At 38.5% G+C, this 18,418-nt stretch overlaps 3 protein-coding genes across 12 annotated transcripts in view; 1 reads left to right on the top strand and 2 right to left on the bottom strand.

Annotated features, from left to right (window-relative positions):
* raph1b (Ras association (RalGDS/AF-6) and pleckstrin homology domains 1b) overlaps positions 1 to 4,713 on the top strand; it is a 61,158-nt gene extending 56,445 nt beyond the window's left edge. For all 9 annotated transcript variants that reach the window (XM_067441517.1, XM_067441516.1, XM_067441512.1 and 6 more), the window contains one exon: positions 679 to 4,713. In XM_067441517.1, coding sequence (XP_067297618.1) covers positions 679 to 3,441 — 2,763 coding nt within the window. In that variant the 3' untranslated portion in view covers positions 3,442 to 4,713. The remainder of the gene's footprint in view (positions 1 to 678) is intronic.
* Positions 4,609 to 9,036, bottom strand: spp2 (secreted phosphoprotein 2). 2 transcript variants are annotated; one of them, XM_067441522.1, is made up of 6 exons: positions 8,914 to 9,036; positions 8,641 to 8,762; positions 6,627 to 6,749; positions 5,589 to 5,696; positions 5,238 to 5,277; positions 4,609 to 5,150 (listed from the first exon to the last, which is right to left on the bottom strand). In XM_067441522.1, exons 1-6 carry the CDS (start codon positions 8,969 to 8,971, stop codon positions 5,023 to 5,025), a joined length of 579 nt encoding a protein of 192 aa, XP_067297623.1. In that variant the 5' UTR covers positions 8,972 to 9,036; the 3' UTR covers positions 4,609 to 5,022. The 2 variants fall into 2 exon arrangements, with proteins under 2 accessions (XP_067297623.1, XP_067297624.1); XM_067441523.1 differs by lacking the exon at positions 5,589 to 5,696.
* A 2,073-nt stretch (positions 9,037 to 11,109) lies between these two features.
* Positions 11,110 to 17,731, bottom strand: alg11 (ALG11 alpha-1,2-mannosyltransferase). Its single transcript, XM_067441508.1, has 5 exons — positions 17,595 to 17,731; positions 16,894 to 17,115; positions 15,528 to 15,899; positions 12,322 to 12,890; positions 11,110 to 11,806 (listed from the first exon to the last, which is right to left on the bottom strand). Exons 1-5 carry the CDS (start codon positions 17,639 to 17,641, stop codon positions 11,523 to 11,525), a joined length of 1,494 nt encoding a protein of 497 aa, XP_067297609.1. The 5' UTR covers positions 17,642 to 17,731; the 3' UTR covers positions 11,110 to 11,522.
* Between the last annotated feature and the right edge of the window lie 687 nt (positions 17,732 to 18,418).

Here is an 18,418-nt window from a genome sequence, read left to right as displayed (position 1 = left end):
AAATTCTCTCATTCATTTCTTACCCTCATGTCGTTCGACACCCATAAGATCTTTGTTCGTCTTTGGAACACAAATGAAGTTATTTTTGTTGAAATCCAATAGCTCAGAAAGGCCTCCATTGGCCATAATGTCATTTCCTCTCTCAAGACTCAAAGACGTTTTTACGAATAGTTTTTGTACTCCAAAAAATTTAAAGAACGACTTATATAGTGATGGTCGATTTCAAAACACTTTCTGCACATCCTGAAGCTTCTGAGCATTATGAATCAGTGTATCGAATCATGATGAACTGCCAAACTGCTGAAATCACGTGACTTTGGCGATCTGAATCGCTAATTCTATACACTGATTCGTAACGCTTCAAACTATTCTCGTCGCTTCATAAAATGATTGAAGAGCCACTGTAGTGAGATGAAGTTTGTAATGACGTCTTTAGTGCCTTTTATGAGTCTTGAGAGAAGAAATTACATTGAGGCCTTGCTGAGGGGATCGAATCAGATTTCAACAAAAATAACTTCATTTGTGCAGATGAACGGGTGTCGAACGACATGAGGGTAATTCATTAATGACAGAATTTTCATTTTTGGGTGAACTAACACTTTAAAGAAATTAAATTAAGAAATAACATTGATTATTGATTCTTGTTTATTTGTTTTTGTTTTTTGTTTGTTTTTTCAGGCAAGACCAGAATCAATTCGTTCTACCCATTCAAGCCATAGCACCCATTCTTCTCATCATGTGCCTCAACAGCAGCATCTACACTTACAGCAACAGCCACATCCACATTCAATTCCACAGTCGCGTGGAAGTGTCCACCAAACACCTACACAGGCAGTGCCACAGGCACCACCCCAAGCAACTCCAGCCCCGCCGCCGCCGCCTCCTCCTCCTCCACCACCACCTCCCCCACCTCCTCCTATTTCCAGTATCCCCCACCATGCCACTCCTACTATGTTTGCCAAATACAGCACTATTACTCGCCTACAAAATGCCTCTCAAGCTATAAGTCACCACAAACCTCAGCCTCAAATCCAGCAACAAGTACAACCAGTCGCACCGGCATTCAAACCACAATCAAACAATATTCCACCAGGGGCCAACATCCCACCTCCTCCTCCTCCACCTCCACCTGCCTCAATGCCTCCACCAGGATCAGCCATGGCTGTTTTAAAGCTCGGTCCACCAGCCCCAGCAGCAGTTTTACAGTCCTCCCCTCCTCCCCCCTCACCTCCACCACCATCTCCTCCTCCTCCTCCCATAATGCCAATGCAGTCACAGCCTCTACCACCTCCTCCTCCCATAATGCCCTTGACTTCACAGCCTCTACCACCTCCTCCTCCCATAATGCCCTTGACTTCACAGCCTCTACCACCTCCTCCTCCCATAATGCCCATGGCTTCACAGCCTCTACCACCTCCTCCTCCCATAATGCCCATGACTTCACAGCCTCTGCCACCTCCTCCTCCCATAATGCCCATGCAGTCACAGCCTCTACCACCTCCTCCTCCCATAATGCCCATGCAGTCACAGCCTCTACCACCTCCTCCTTCCAAAATGCCCATGCAATCACAGCCTCTACCACCTCCTCTTCCCAAAATGCCCATGCAGTTGCAGCCTCTACCACCTACTCCTCCCATAATGCCCATGACTTCACAGCCTCTACCACCTCCTCCTCCCATAATGCCCATGACTTCACAGCCTCTACCACCTCCTCCTCCCATAATGCCCATGGCATCACAGCCACTACCACGTCCTCCACCCATAGTGCCAATCCAGTCACACCCTTTACCACCTCCTCCACCCCCTATCCAGGCTAATGGTCTTCCCCCTCCTCCACCACCCTCAACAGTCCAGGCACATTTCAAAATCAATGGACTCAAGCAGGTTCTTGCCCACAAATTTCCCAATGTGTCCCAGGACGTATTGCCCCCAGTCAATCAGACCCCTTCTCCTCCCCCTCCTCCTCCTCCACCACCACCTCTACCACCTGCACCTACATTTCATCCACAACAACATGTTGCTCCAGCTCCAAATCCTCCACCACCACCGCCACCACCTCCACCAGGCCCAATGCAGCTGCCAGTTCAACCAGCAGTTTTACCCAAAACATTCATTGGTGGATTTCTACCCCAAACAGCACCCAAAACTTCATGTGGCATTCTTCCAGTAGCTCCATCACCTCAAGCTCCAGCACCACCGCCACCACCTCCCCCTCCTCCTCCTCCTCCCCCTCCAACTCCAACCCCATTGAAGAGCATACCCCCACCAACACTACCCAAGCAGCACAGCATCAACAAAACACTGCCCATTGCCAGCCAATCCTCATCAGTGCCATCCCTGGTTAAGCAGCTTGCTAGCCAGTTTCCAGTTGCATCTCCTGCAGTGGCCAATCAAGCAGAGAGTCACAAAGCTCCTCAGTCCCCACCTGCAGTGAAGGCTAAACCAAAATGGCAGCCTGTGGGTCAAGGCCAGCAGCAACAGCGGTCACCTGAGTTTCCACCACCTCCACCAGAGAGCACACTAGCTTTCCCTTCTCCACCACCACCACCACCACCCCCACCTCCTCCTCCAGGTCCTACCCCTCCTCCTCCCCCTCCTCCTCCTCCGATGTCAGGATCTCCTATCAGAAAGTCCCCCTCTGGCTCATCTGCAGGTGTCAAGAAACCTCCACCGACTCCTCAACGCAATTCCAACGCAAAGTACAATGCCTCTGTGGATTACCAGGAGTCCCGCAAGAACTTGGTGAGCAAGTTTAACCCTAGTTCTGCTTCTCCATCAACATCAACCTCCAGCATCTCACCCTCCAAAGAGTTTTCTACAGGCCCACGGGCACCCCCTAAACCAGGGAAACTCAATCTGGGAAATCTTCCTTTGGCTTTGCAGAACAAATTGAATCAGAACCGCCAATCAACTGCAGACTTCCCATCCCCTCCACCCCCAGAGAATGAATTATTTCCTCCTCCCCCACTGGAGTCTGACCTCCCTCCACCACCACCCCTTCCAGGTGATTCAAATGGTGTCTCTCCGAAAATAGCCGTGGTCAATCCTCAGCCCCAGCCTGCTTGGGGCAAGAGTTCCCTGAAGAAGTCACAACCACCAGCGTCACTCCGCTGTAACAACAATATTAGAGAATCTCCACCACTCTCACCACCCTCCATTCCCCAATCTTCTCCCAAAGGCACCACGCAGCCCAACTTCTTGGAGGACCTTAACAAGACACTGAAACGCAAGTCTTCACGAGTCCTGGGAGACAAAGTGGACCCTGTGGCCACAATGGATGACATGGCTTTGCCACCACCTCCCCCTGAGCTTCTGAATGACCAACAGAGGCACAGTGGGAGTGGTTTCATGTCCGGGAATATCTCAGGCTATGCAACGCTACGGAGAGGGCCACCTCCAGCCCCACCCAAGCGGGACCACAGCACCAAACTAACAAACTGAGACAGCTTAAAGTTCTTGGACACTCTTGCTTGCTAATTTCATGTCTGACTCATGGAGTTGTAGAGGGGAAGCCATCATGTTGTTGATTATATGCTCAGCTTATTCTGTACAAAACGACTCAAGAAGTTTCAGCTTTACTGTGACTTTGTGACAGTGCATCAGTTCCAGTTTCAAACAACTGAGTGATTCCACTTCAACACCTTGGTACTGCATGGAAGACACAACTGCATCAAAAAAAAATTATCTTATTGATTTTTTGGGAAGACGAATATTTTGAACTCTGAGGTTGGGTGGGATTTTTACTTTTGATTTTATATTTTATATTTCTTTATATATGATTGATTATTTAATAATCTTAAGATATTTTGTTATTTTAGATTGATTTTTTTAATTAATAATTGAATGGTTGTTGTTTGAGAAGTATTAGATGAATAGGTCGATGTAGACTGTGTGTTTGGTTGGTATATTAGTATGGCACGACTTTCACAATTTATGTGGCAGATCCAGTGCTCAGTGGATGCATTTAGAATCTATTCTGAGCACTATTATTCTTTGAGCCACTTTAAGTGCGTTTTAATTGTAATTGTCAAAATTGTAACATGAAGGAGGAGTTGTTCAGGGAGTGTCCCCAATGTCTAGATCTGTAAGACTGTGGAATGTTTGCTTTTTTATTTTATTTTTTAGACCTGTTTAAATTGTAGATATTCTCATTTGCTGCAGTATCTTTGTCTAGGTAAAACAAATGACTGCCTTGCTGTTCCTTGTTAGTCCTTACTTCCTCTGGTGAACACTCAAAGCTGACTTTTACAAATCGTTCACCTATGAAGAGATGGACTTATAAGTCATGTGACTGAATCACACAATCGTTATTCACATAGATTTATCTTATATCCTGTATTATAACCTGTATTATTGGCTCATGAATACAGCCATGCCTTAAAAAGATTCTAGAACATGCGTATCAAACAACCTATCAAAATATTATCACCTTACAAGAAAAGGCCATCAAAACATCACATTTCCCTGTTGGTTTTACCTGTGAAAGGATTCTGGCTGATTTTCCCCATTCAGACATGACATGAACCTTCAGAATCTTACAGTAAGCACCAATCTATAATGGCTCTTGGCATATGTACAAACAAGTATGCATATTATCTCATGTCCACATTTCTTTTTGAAGAATTTGTTTATTGAATGTATTTACAATGTCTTGAAACTTTTCAGGTTGTTGAGAAGTGACTAAATGAAGTTAATATTAAATTATTATCAGTATCCGGTCTTGATCCATTTAAGGTCTGAGAACATCATGCTCTGCATATCTCTCTGCAAAATGTGTAATTTAAAATGAAATTATACATATTGATATCCATGCTTCTGTTCTTTTCATTGGGTTTCTTGGGGAGGTTGATGTCAGCAGGGATCTATTCATATAAACTTCTTATACAGCAAATACTCTTGTTTTAGTGACGGCTAGGACTAGTCAGTGGCAAAACCCTGAGTACAGTAGTCTTTTCATTTAGCTTTATATTTGTAGCACCTTAACATTTTGTATGAAGAATCTTCGTCATTTCATTCTGATGGTCAGTGATATGGCAGGTGATTGTTGAAATTGTCCCCACGAACATGGTTTGTTTCCCTGTTGTCGTGATGGCCCGTGTGAATTGGTGGTGCCACATTAATGCTTGGTGGTAAAGTTGAATATGTGCGGTCTATAAATATGTTAAGAGCATTATCAGCATTGTGGTTTAAATATGTATACATCAAATATGTGTGAAAGATTACATAAATCTGTTTACCTCTAGTCCCAAAATGATTTAAATCGTAGTATAATCCTCCCTGTTGGTAAAAAGAAGTCATCGTCAAATGATTTCGCATTGCCCTTCTCAGCAACTTAAGGTTAATACATCAAATTATTTAATTCTTCACATTAAGTGACATTGGTCCAACCTCCCTTAAACTGGAATGGCTCAGAAAAACGGAAAAATCCGTCATCAATAATTTGTCATCATCATCATCATCATTGTTTTCAGTCACGTGCAACCTGTACATATGCTAACATCTAAAAAAATGTGCTTTAGGGTTTCATAACTCTTGGCTCTTATCTACTCATGTTAGCCCATAGTGAAACCCATTATGTTCACACTCACCTCCTCACTGGACTCCGAGCTCGAGCTGTCTGCCTTTGTGCATCTGAGAGAGATGATGCGAGTAAGCTCCTGAGTCACTCGTACTCTGATATAGCACCCTGCCTCCGGCTAAAACATGGGAATGGACAGGAATCAAATGAGATTCATGGAGGGGGAAAGCATTATACTTCTAATTTTACAAACCATTGTGCGAAGTCGGTCCAGTCACTACAGAGCATTGTGGATATACACATTTTTACAAAATCACACAAAGGAAGACTTCGCTGATTTGGTGCTCAAAAGTCATGTATTATCCGCTCCCTAGGGTAGTAGTCAGGGCATTGATCAGGGAGTCGGCCATTTTAAGAGCTGTCTCAGTCGCAAAATCCTACCAGTTCACTCTAACATTCACTCTCTAAAAAGTCCCACAATGCAAAAGGAAAAAGTTCCAAAGCACAAAACAAATTATGAGCTAACAACAGGCTATAGATGTTTTTTAAAAAAAAATACAAACTACTGTTTAATGATATTTCAGCATAAACATACATCAATACACATAATCTAGCTAACATTTATCATTTATTTTATGTTTCACGTATACTGTATGTAACAAGCAAAAGTATCATAATGTACTTTAAATAACGTAAAAAAGTCAGAAATACATAAGTTCTACTGTTGTCCATAAATGCCAGTAATCATGACATTATCATGTTGCCAGAAATAGTCATCAATTTGTCCCAATTTGTAGCGAGCCAGTGTCCTTAAATGTCCTGCAGTGCCTCAATTCATGTACACGGTACATGGTTCAAAAGGAAGCTATAGGGAGCTGATTGAAAGATTGTATTGCCTCTGTCAATTCAGTTTTTAATGGTGCACAGACTTGGTACAATTGCACTTTACGAGTTTTCTAACCACCATTAGAGACCGTTTCAATATAAAGATACAAATAAGAGCACTGATGGCTTTGAAGTGTCAAACACTAGTTATCTATAGGCCAACCCAGACCGTAATCATGTCAATCAACATATTAATGTGAATGAAGACCTTAAGATAACTTACCACAAAAAAACCTTTGCGGTACATGCAGCCCTGAGGGTCGGTCCCAGAGGTCTTCTGGCACTCGGTCTCTCTAATGCCAAACTTCAGATGCAGATCAAATGTTTCCATTCCCAGAGGAACAATCTTAATATGAATAAAAGCAAATGACCAGCAGTTATTACAGGACAATCACTCACAATAGGGAAGCTAGTATTGACAGCTATTATATTTTTTTAATTTTGTTGTATTTTTTCCACCCATCCCTCAATCTTAAGGCTTCTCACACTGCTTAAGAAGTTATCCCTGGGTTATTGTCATTTTAAACCCCACTTTTAAAGTCACTGTGAAATCAAAATTGACAAATCTAGTTTTTTGCTTGTTTTTTAAAAAAAATTATCCTGCATGTTTTTTTTTTCTGTGCTCATAATTTTAATCAAAATAACTCTTCCCTCTTACAGCGACTTCTCTTAATCTGATGGCATGTTTACTGGTGCGAAGACAGGATAACCTGCCACTCACATGAGATCACACTGTAAAAAATTTGTGGTGTTTTTTGTTGGTTTAACTTAAAAAAGTAAGTAACCTGGTTGCCTTAAAATTTTGAGTTTCTTGAAATTAAAAATTTGAGTTGATACAATGAAGGAAATTAGTTTAATAAATAGAAACTCAAAATATTTTTGTATCTGAACCACATAAAAAATGTGATAAATCATGAAAAAAGCACAATTTGGTATGTTTCACTGCGTCATCAGAAATAACACACACATAATTTCCCAATATGCTTACAAAATCTTTTAATAATCTTTTAATAAAGGTTGTCCAATCTCAAAAAATTTCATTGTATTAACTCAAAATTTTAATTTCAATGAACTCCAAATTTTAAGGCAACCAGGTAACTTTTTTTCTAAATAATTTTTTACAGTGCAGCATTAGCAAGCTTCAACCATCCAACGGTCCAGTCAAATCCCAAAGGACAAGATCAAGTCACACCCTCCTTTTTTTCTCTCTCGAGAAGCCGTTTCATTGAGAACCTGCTCACTGCAGAGCAAATGGTGGAGCTTACATCTAGCGAATGTAATTTGGGCCCAATGAGTGGAGCTGGAATATCCAACCACACCATAACATTTGGCATCCTGGTCAAATTTGCCCATTGGCCTCTGTCCTCCATGGCCTCCTAATAATCCCCCTCTCCTGATTGGCTTCATCACTCGGTCTCCTCTCCACCAATCAGCTGGTGTGTGGTGAGCGTTCTGGTGCAATATGGCTGCCGTCTCATCATCCAGGTGGATGCTGCACATTGGTGGTGGTTGAGGAGATTCCCCCCTTCAATGTAAAGCGCTTTGAGTGCCTTAACAAGCGCTATATAAATCAAACACATTATTATCTATTATTATTATTCATAACCCTACACACTACCTCCACTGCCCGTTGGGGGCAGCAAGTCATTTGACTCTGCAGTGAGTACCACTTGGTTTCACTCGGATATACATCTATCACAACTTCCGGTTCATGCTGACTTTAAACCCAAGTTGAGGAACGTTTCACACTTGTAATTTAGTAGTAGGGTTAGCATTGCTTTTTACCCATTTATGAAACCCTGCTCCGGAGCACAACAGTGCCAAACTTATACAGTATGTAATGATGCAGTGTTTAAATGTTATTGCTAGATACTTGAACACCCAATCACATAGCTCATATTCATGTGTCAGCCACAGAAACACTTCATGTTGCATAAACATGTTTCAGTATTTGAGGGGGGAGAACGTCAAACGGTCAACTCAATTGAAGAGACCATTTCATTATAGTCCAACATTAACCCAGAGTTTATGGAACAGTGAAATGTATGCATATTATAATTGGGTAAATTTGTGAGCAATGTAAAACGTGAAGCAAGATAACCCAAAATTCAGTTTACCTGGGTTCAGAATGACCCAGGGTTAAGTATAGAATCCCATGTTGATTAGATCCTAGACACCCTACACCAGTTTTGCCAGATGCAGAAATAGAGGTTTTTGTAAGAGCGTGTACTACTCACCCTCTTCACAGATGCCTTGGACACTCTGTAGAGATGATTTCTGGCATAACGCGCATTGATCTGATTCAGGGCCATCTGTAGAGCATCGTCTGCTTTAGAGCTGAGCTCAAACAGAGGAAGGCCTATGGTTGCATGTCAGAGTTTCAGCAATGTAAAGTATAAAATATGCATATATTGTTCCATTGGTAATCAAATACTAACGTCTCACCAAAGTATCATTAAATAATTATTCTTTATGTCTCACCAGACTGTGCCAATGCATGTCACACTCACCTAAACCTCCCAAAACCTGCAGGAGCAGATACGGAAAAACACAGCACCTCATGTTCATGTCAGTCAGACTGGATGCTTTTACTACCGAGAGGTCCCGTTTTTAACCGGTATCGCTTTTAGTTCTCCTCCTCCTTTCCTAGTACAAGGTGTTGTTTAATTTGGCATCAGTCTCCTGTCCGTGCACATCTGGATAAAGGGGGACTTTGTCATACAGACGCTTGTTCAGTGCTTGCTTTACTGATAATCTGATTTCAAAAATGACTGTGTACATTTAACTGTACAGATGCTGGATGCAATGTACTTAAAAGCAGTCGTACTTTTGAAATTTTAAGTACAACGAACTTAAAAACTACACAGTGCTACAGTAAAGTAATCAAATTAATTAACTGTTTTATTGTAATCATTAATTCATGTTTCCCATATTTGACAAAACATTTTTTTAAATGCACGTAACTACTTTAAAATTCTATAAAAATCCACCTTATAATTTACAGTAAAACAATGTTATGAAGGTTTCTGCATGATTGATTGCATATTTAAATAGTTTATTTAATTTCCTTGATTATTGTTTTTCAGTATTATGCATAGGTAGTTATATACTGAGATGAAGAATGTACAGCTTGACATTTTTTTTTTCAAAACAATAATTAAAACTGCTCATTTGCCATCTACTCTTAGAAAAGTGAGATGCAATCGATTATAGCAACGTAACCATAGCAGGCCTCTTGTGATCTGATCACAGATGCCTTCTACTTTGTAGGTCGAAGGGGAACTGAACATAGGAATGTACAGTTTAAGCTGTCTAGAGGACTGTGGCTAGTAAATAATTACACACAAGAACACGGGGAGTGAGAAATTCAAGATTTATTGACAAGATCGAGATATTTTCTTGGCAGTGAAATTAGTCATGACTGATGAAAAGCAAACAGTGAATAGACATTAATTTTGTCATAGGCCAAGATGAAATCTGCTATCCTAACAAGTTGTAGTTTTGAACTCCTATTATCATGAGATACTGGTGCAGGATCAGTTTCACAAATCATGAAATATGTTACAGCTTACTCTAGTTAATATTTATCAGGGTTGTATTGTCTTTTTTAAAGTCAATTTCTGTATAGGCACAGACCTTACAGTCTGTTAAACAACATTTCTTGAAAATGTACACAGTTATTCTCCAGGAAGAATGATACTTATGTTCAAAGTTCATTGAACGTGTTGACAGTTTGTGACACCATGTCTCAATAATGAAAATGTTGCCACACTATATGGGCTTGTTACAATGGAATTTGTCAGCTTGTTACAGAATTAAGAAACAGCAGAAATATAAAAAACTATTGTTTGGCCCAAAAATATTGCAATTAATAAATTATATTAATACATACATTTAAACGTAAAAACTTGCCCTGATTGTTGAACAAAATATCCTTGTTGCTTGAAGCATTCTTACATTTTTAGTCACTGATGTACTGTGATTACCAAAAAAAAAATATTGGGTTTATAAGTGTTAATTTTCTATGTTTGCGAGTAGATAATACATATAATGATACAGATACTAAACTCAATGTAGATCAAAAATGATTGTCAGTATCTATATTTATCAGCCAATTGTCAAATACATTTCAATTTAATAATGAGATGAATGAGATTACTGCTGACAGGCTGGTGGATGAGGCGTCTTTATCATGAGAAACCTTCCTAAACCTAAATATTAATTATCTAGAGGAACATCCAGATTTTGAAAGCTAAAAAAGAATTCTGTTAACTGTCTTTTTTAATACTCTCAACCCTCTCAGTTCCCTCCTCTTGTCCCTGAGTACTATGTCCTGTTTAATTTGGCCCCTCTCTGTCATTTTCCTATCTAGTCTAGACAGACACACACTGTTCCCCTTACCCAGAATCCGTGCTCCTGTGATGCCTTTTCTGAATATAGCAGTTATATTGTAAAATTAATTCTTATCTGTTGGTTAGATTATGTAAAACGTTTGGACAGCTCTATATGATAAGAATTGTTCACAGTAATAATTGATGTAATAATTACAGAATTATTGTTATATTTCCAAACCACTGCTCATATATCATTTATTATTTAAAAAAACAATAAATCCATCAACATAAAGCACTTTCAATTTTTCCAAGAGAAATTTCACATTTTTGATCATTTTCCTTAATATTTATTAAAATGAAGCAAAACAAACATAAAATTATAAACTTTATTTATCATCTTAAATAAATGTACATAAACAGATATGAAGAAAAAACAGCAGGTGTTTTAAATGAAACAAAATCAAGTGCTTTCTGTTCATCCTCAGTGTGTAACCCTTTCATTCAATGTCACTCTTGTCTTTAAGTTAAAGCAGAAGGTGGCATCTCACCAGAACCAGCATTTCTCATGATGCACCCCTTACCTTAGTGATGTTTCCTAATTAAAGAGCAAATGTTCACAAGACATGTCAAATTGCTCACTTCTGCACTAGACACAGAATGATTCATAGTCAGCATAATAGGGCCAGCCCAAGCTTGTGAACTAGAATGAAATATGTCGGGCTAATTCGCTACAGTCAGGACAGAGATATGGTGAGAGTACCATGACCCCCCCACCTCTGTCACTCTCATAGTCTCAGTGTTGACATTAGAGGCTCCAAAGCTGCAAGAAATGAACCTTCAAACTCCTGGTCTGAGAAGCGAGTGACGGACAGACGGGCCCGGCGTCGGATCTCTAACTGAGCTGCAGGAGTCAGAGAAAGGATTCGCTCCATAGCGTCTGCATAGGTGTCTTCATCATCTGCCAGGAAGCCGGTTGGACCGCCATCATAAGGAACTACGATGTCCAACTTAGGACCACCAGATTTGTGAGCCAGAATGATTGTTCCTGCAGCCATACACTCCACTACACCTGCAGAGATATGGAAGAAGATAAGCGTTCTCAGAGCAACAGTCATGTTCATGCATAAGTGTAGGGAAACAAAAAATAACACTTTACAATAAGCTCTCGTTTTTAACATTAGATAATGCATTCTCACATACTAGCAATGAAGAACTTTACAGCATATTTTTAAACCGTGTTAATGTTTGTTAATAAAAATGTAACTCATGTTGGAAGATACAACTTTAGATTTACAATTTTATCTTAGTTAATGTTAATTATAGTTAATATTATAATTAACTAATGCGTACAAAGGAAACCTTGTAAAGTGTTACCAAAATAATCTTTGACAATTTCATTAATATCTGGTCAAAAAATAACAAATATATACATTTAAAACGCACATTTTAATTATAAATACAAATATAAAAATATAAATACTTTTTTTTAATAATCTTTTTAAAGATATGTATTCAATTTATTTATTACTTGTTCCACAATCTGTCCAGTGTTTTGAGATCATGAGAGCATATTTATTATCTTACCAATGCCGAAATGTTCATTCCACATTGTGTGCAACCCAATGGTGGCATCTGTTAAATCTTTCTTCAGTTCCTCAAATGGGATATTGAGTTTAAACTGCACCCTGTCTGCCATGCCCAGCTCCTGACACAATCCCCTCAGCATCAGTACCCTGTCTTCATCTTCCTGGTTACGACATCCACCAATCAACACCAGCTTCACGGTTTCTCGACCGGCAGGCTCCGCCCCCTTCCTGTCCAGAAGTTTTTTAAAAGCCCTGATCTGCAGCTGATGGTCTTTTTCAGGCCGGAACTGACCCACCGAGACCACACAGTGGCACTTCTTGCCTTCTTTCTCTTCTCCAAAAGGGATATCCAAAAAGGCCTGAACGTCACACGGCGGGTAGACCACACTCGTGCGGTTAGAAGCGCGCCACAGAGCCAGGATGTGACCTAACGTCCAGGTGGAATTCACCATGACCACTTCACTACAGGAGCCGGCTAGACCGTACATCAGAGCGAAGACACAGTAGTAAATCACTTTGATGGCACTCAGTACAGGGTTACTGGAGATGTAGTCTGCATTGTTGAACCTAGAGTGCAAAAATGTAATTAAAAATGTATAAGCCAATAATATACAATATCATTCAATATTTTTTGAAAGTAGTCTCTTCTGCTCACTCATAAAAGGCTGCATTTATTTAATCAAAAATACAGTAAAACAGTAATACTGTGAAATAGTATTACTGTTTAAAAATTGTAAACTGTGTGTACTATTTTAACATATTTTAAAACATAATTTATTCCTGTGAGGGCAAAGCTAAATTTTCAGCATCATTACTCCGGTCTTCAGATCCTTCAGAAATCATTCATATATGATGATTTGGTGCTCAAGAAAAATCTAGTACAATATTAAAAAATTATCAATATTGAAAACAGTTGTGCCACCTAAAAATGTTGTGATATTTTTTCTTTGATGAACAGTAAGTTCAAATGAACAACATTTATTTGAAATAGTAACACTGTAAATGTCTATACTGTCACTTTTGATCAAATTGATGCATCTTTGCTGAATAGGTATTCATTCCTTTTTATTAAAAAAAGAATAATTACTGATTCCAAAAATTTGAAAAAAATTAAATATTTATACACATGCATCATACATAACAACTGGAAAATATAACACATATTACATAAACATTACAAAAGTAAAGTCATTTCAAAAGGCTATTTTCGATCCGATGGCTCAGACAGGCCTTCATTGACACCAATGACATTTCCTCTCTCAAGACCCATAAAAGGAACTAAAGACGTCATTACAAAGTCCATCTAACTACAGTGGTTCTACAATAATTTTATGAAGCAAAGAGAATAGTTTTTGTGCGCAAAAAAATTAAAATAAATAAATAACTTATATAGTGATGGGCTATAGGGATTGAAATTTTGTTTTGAAATTGGCCCATCACTATACAAGTTTTTTGCGCACAAAAAACTATTCTCGTCGCTTCATAAAATGATTGTTTTTGAGATGGAATTTGTAACGACGTCTTTAGCGCCTTTTATTGGTCTTGAGAGAGGAAACGACATTGGTGTCAGTGAAGGCCTTTCTGAGCCATCGGATTTCAACAAAAATATTTTCATTTGTGTTCCGAAGATGAACACAAATGGGTGAACTAACCCTTTAGGGTTATGATTTTTTTTTGGTTTGTTTTACTTAATTTCAAACCAATAAAATATTTTGGTAAACCCAGCCTGATCTGCCGGCGATTTGATTTCACCCTGCAACTGGAAACCTGTACATTAATTTCTACTGCTTCTGTTACACTTTTGCGGGAACCAATCGCAGACTGGCTTGTTGTTGCCCGTTGATCACGCATGCTGTGGTCTGATTGGTTAAAGGACTATCCAATTGCATACAGAGTCATTCAAATAATGCTCGTTGATCACGCCTCTTGTGCAGTAGAAAATACACAGCAGACTCCCCAGACCAATGTTCAATTTTAAATTGAGCTTGGTCTGCTGATAGCCAGACAAATATTTTAGAGTTTTGGCCTAATTAGAAAAATATATAATCATTATAAAAATGGCCACAAATTTAAGATTTTCTAGGTCTAGATTTACACTTTGAAAACTTGTTTTTAAATTACTAAATTATATTAAGGCCATGTTGTAAGTTTGTTTAGAACTACTACACTTATTCATAATGAAAATTAAGAAATTAAACAGGGTCAGTTTTGAACTAAGTTATAATCATAATGGAGTTCTTTTAATCCCTACATCAGGTTTTAAATCATTAAACATTAAACAGTGGAATTCTTTATGACTTCCTTTATTATTAATTTTATATACTAATGATTGTAAGAGTAATTGTGAAAAAAGACATTTTACAAAATTTGCAGATGACTCAATTATTAGTTTATTGAGTGAGGGGGGCTCAATGCATGGTTCTGTGGTTGACGATTTTGTTACCTGGAGTCAGGATGCTTTTTTTAAAACTAAATGTTCTTAAAACTAAAGAGTTGACTATTGATTTTAGCTCGAGGAAGCAATCCATTGAGTACAAACAAACATTTTTAAACGTTTTTGGTGTTGAAAGTGTTGAGCAGTAAAAGTATTTGGGCACCATTTTAGTCAATAAGTTGACTTTTTCACCAAATACTGAAGCCCTGTGTAAGACGGGGCAACAGAGATTGTACTGCTTGAGGAAACTAAGGTATTTTCATGAGGATAAAACATTGATGTGTATGTTTTACAAAACTTTTATGGAGTCGTTCTTAACTTTTTCATGCTGTGCTGGTTTAATTCCATAAACAAGAAAAATAAGAACTGTCTGGAAATGATTGTAAGACATGGAGGTAAAATAACTGGGAAGAAGCAGATGAGCAAGGCTCAGTTGTATCAAAGGCAGGTGTTAGGAAAAGCACAGAGTAATATTGTTGGATTTTACATATATTAAATTGATATTGAAGTCACATCTTATGCCCAATGAGTTTCACCTCGTACACTCTGGTCTTAGTTTTAGAACTCCTATTAGCAAAACAAATCGGTTTAGATATTCATTTATCCCTTCAGCTGTCAAATTTGTAAATGTTGTTTGATGATCTTATGTGTTGTTATTGACTTGTATGGTGATTGACTTATGCTTGTATGCTGCAACCAAATTGCCCTCGGGAATTTAATAAAGATGAACTAAAGTGAATCACGTAAATTCAGAAACAAAAATGACTAACCTTGGGTTTCTTTCTCGAACCACAGACAGCATGTCAGTGCTGATGGTTGGGTAGTGCACATAGCTTCCCACACTACATCCACCCAGATAACGGAACACAGGTAATGTGAAGGCATAACCCATTGAGTCAATGTAGAGATCTGGAACAAACTCGGTCAAAGCCTCCCACCCCAGGAAGATGGAGCCCACGCTCTGCCCCAGAAGGGTGAAGTGTGGGTAGAGATTTGCCTCCACCAGGAGACGATGTTTCAAGAAGACAAACTTAACGGCTCTGGGGAGTCTGATGTTGAAACGCCGCCGTGCCCCATCTAAAATCTCTTCTGCCGTCACACCCTGATCACCAGTGTAGACCACGAAGGAAACATCAGGGTACCTATGTAGTTATACAGGAATTAAAAAGAATCCTAAAATCATGAGTACGGTAGTCTTTCATTATGTAACAAGCTGAAGCCCAGCCCCCTGATCTAAGCATTTCAAGACAGCTTTAGTCAAATGCAGAACTTGATATACTTATATAAGGGTAAGTGACATAACATGTTCACTTTGCTGTACTAAGCAATTTCAAAATATAAGACTATAGCTTTTGAATCAATATATGCCTAGTAGCAATTTAACTATATAGTCTTTTTCTACATTCTTCATGCCATGTGTGATAACTGTTCACACCTAAAGTAAAACTAAATAAATAAATCCATCCATCCATCCATCACACAAATGACAAAAACTATCACAGTGATCTATAAATAATTTCATACATTAATGATACTTGAAATACTTTTTATCCCTACACTGGGATTTAAATGACTTTCAGGATAACAGACATTCTAGGGCAGGTTTAATCCTGATTCAATATTGTGCTTATTGAAATGTAAAACATTTTATATCATAATTTATATCACACATATATTAAGCGATTACTTAACTTTGAAAGTAAATGTTATGTTTGTTGAAAGTGGTGGTATAGTTTTCCATGACAGCCAAGTAATGGGCCAGTTAAAAAGTTTTAAATCATGTTGAAAACACTGTAGTCATGCATGATCATTTTAAGACTTTAAAAGTAATCTTCTTCTGAATAACTTCTAGCAGATCAAAATCCTTGGCTTTTGATCTGGTAGAAGTTATCATCATCATCATCATCATCATCATATATGGATTCATTATAAACATGTCATTCTGTATGACATTTTCAATGACGAGAATCAGTAAACCATACAATAAAGTAGGTAACTTAAAAATATAGCAGTTTATCATTCTAAATGATTTATATTATGGTTTTAGTGTTTGTTTGTTTTTGTATGCTTTCACTCCTTATTTGTCAGTGGCCCATAAATAAATGGCACACTCTTAAAGTGCTGAAATATGCTGACCTGTTTTGAAGAGCACGTAAAGCACACCACAGCACTCTCTCTCCTCCTCCTCCTGCATTGCAGTATGGGTGGAAGAAGGCCACGGCAGGCCGTCCATCCTGAGCTCTTCTGGTCTTCCTCTTCATCTGCAGCCAGGTTCTCACCGCCATGATGAAGATTAAAAGGATGGCTGTCAGGACAAGACTCAGATAGAAGCATGGTAACAGCAGTGACCACAGTAACCTGTGGAAGGCAAAAGTCACAAAATAATCTTTGCCATTAATATCAGCTGACATACAATGGTTTCCTATTAAAACGTTAGTGTCTGGACAAGATCACAAAACTAATTCTAACGTTAAATGTTACAGATTTCCTTATATTCTTTTAACCAGCCATAAGTTACGCCCTATAAAATTTTCGTACTGATTAATAAGCCACCTGCAAAAGAACATGTGACTATGACATCAAATCCTTCTCCATCATGTGAATGGCTAAAATGTTGAAATTATACGAAATTTACAGCTGAACATCCATCACGGGTTTTACAAATGTTTAAAAATACGTATACATTTATCTATTCATTCATTCTAAACAGAAACTAAACCAAGAAAGTAGATTTTAATATACATTCGTACAGACTGAGTTCACTGGATTTCACTTATTCGACACTAGCTTACACAGTCTATAGAAAAAATTAACTAAATCTTTAAAATTATTATTACCTGATTAAATCACACAGACAGAGAGACAAGTGATCGTGCGGCGACATCTTCACCAAAAAGACAACACACCTCCACGTCACTCATCAGAACCCGGAAGTGATTTCGGCTGTTGTTTTTCAGTGTTTAACTGCGGTAAAAGTCTTTTTCGCCACCACTGGAGCCTAAATGGGTCATCCGTTTCGTTTCTTCGCAGCGCAGCGTCTTGTTGTAAAAATGTGCTATTGGCTGCCACCTAGTGTAAGATTTAGGGCGTATTTTTTTACGGTCTATGGTCGAATTCTGCCCTACAAAAGGTGTCAAAATTGTGTCAACAGATTGTCGCTGGTGCAGTAACCTTAAAAGGACATCTTTGTACCTTTTTTACTGCTAAAAGGTGCATATTAGTACCTTAGAGTAGCCTACAAATACATACCTTAAGGTGCTACTGTGAACCTTTTTATAGTTAAAAGGTACAAATATGTCCTTTTAAGGGTACTGCCCAGTTGTACCTCTAAAGGTAATTTTTTACACCGTTTTCTCTATGTGTAGCCTATATGCTAACAGCAAAAAATAAAATAAAAAATTACTATTAGGATTGACTGATGGAAAAAAATGTTTTCGTATCATACTTAAATAAATAAAAATGTGGTTCTTATAAACGTTTTACAAAACAAATGCTAACTTGTGATGCTAACAGCAAAAAAATAAAAAAATTACTAGGATTAAAGGATGAAAAAACTTTTGTATTCGTATCATACTTAAATAGAAATGTGGTTCTAATAAACATTTTACAAACAAACTTTTGAAACTTTTTTCACCAGGCCAATTCAAAGTTTAACCAGTAA

Source organism: Pseudorasbora parva, chromosome 4, assembly GCF_024679245.1.
Source record: "Pseudorasbora parva isolate DD20220531a chromosome 4, ASM2467924v1, whole genome shotgun sequence".
NCBI classification, from domain to species: Eukaryota; Metazoa; Chordata; class Actinopteri; order Cypriniformes; family Gobionidae; genus Pseudorasbora; species Pseudorasbora parva.
This window is presented reverse-complemented; position numbering and strand designations above follow the sequence as displayed.

Coding starts and splice junctions, on each gene's coding strand:
- spp2 (XM_067441522.1), bottom strand. CDS start 8,971: ATGAACATGAGGTGCTGTGTTTTTCCGTATCTGCTCCTGCAGGTTTTG. Junction 5,697..6,626: donor ACCGCAAAGGTTTTTTTGTG/GTAAGTTATCTT, acceptor CCCATGTTTTAG/CCGGAGGCAGGGTGCTATAT. Junction 5,151..5,237: donor AAATCATTTTGGGACTAGAG/GTAAACAGATTT, acceptor ACATATTTATAG/ACCGCACATATTCAACTTTA.
- alg11 (XM_067441508.1), bottom strand. CDS start 17,641: ATGTCGCCGCACGATCACTTGTCTCTCTGTCTGTGTGATTTAATCAG. Junction 15,900..16,893: donor TTACGTGCTCTTCAAAACAG/GTCAGCATATTT, acceptor ATAACTACATAG/GTACCCTGATGTTTCCTTCG. Junction 11,807..12,321: donor GAATGAACATTTCGGCATTG/GTAAGATAATAA, acceptor ATATCTCTGCAG/GTGTAGTGGAGTGTATGGCT.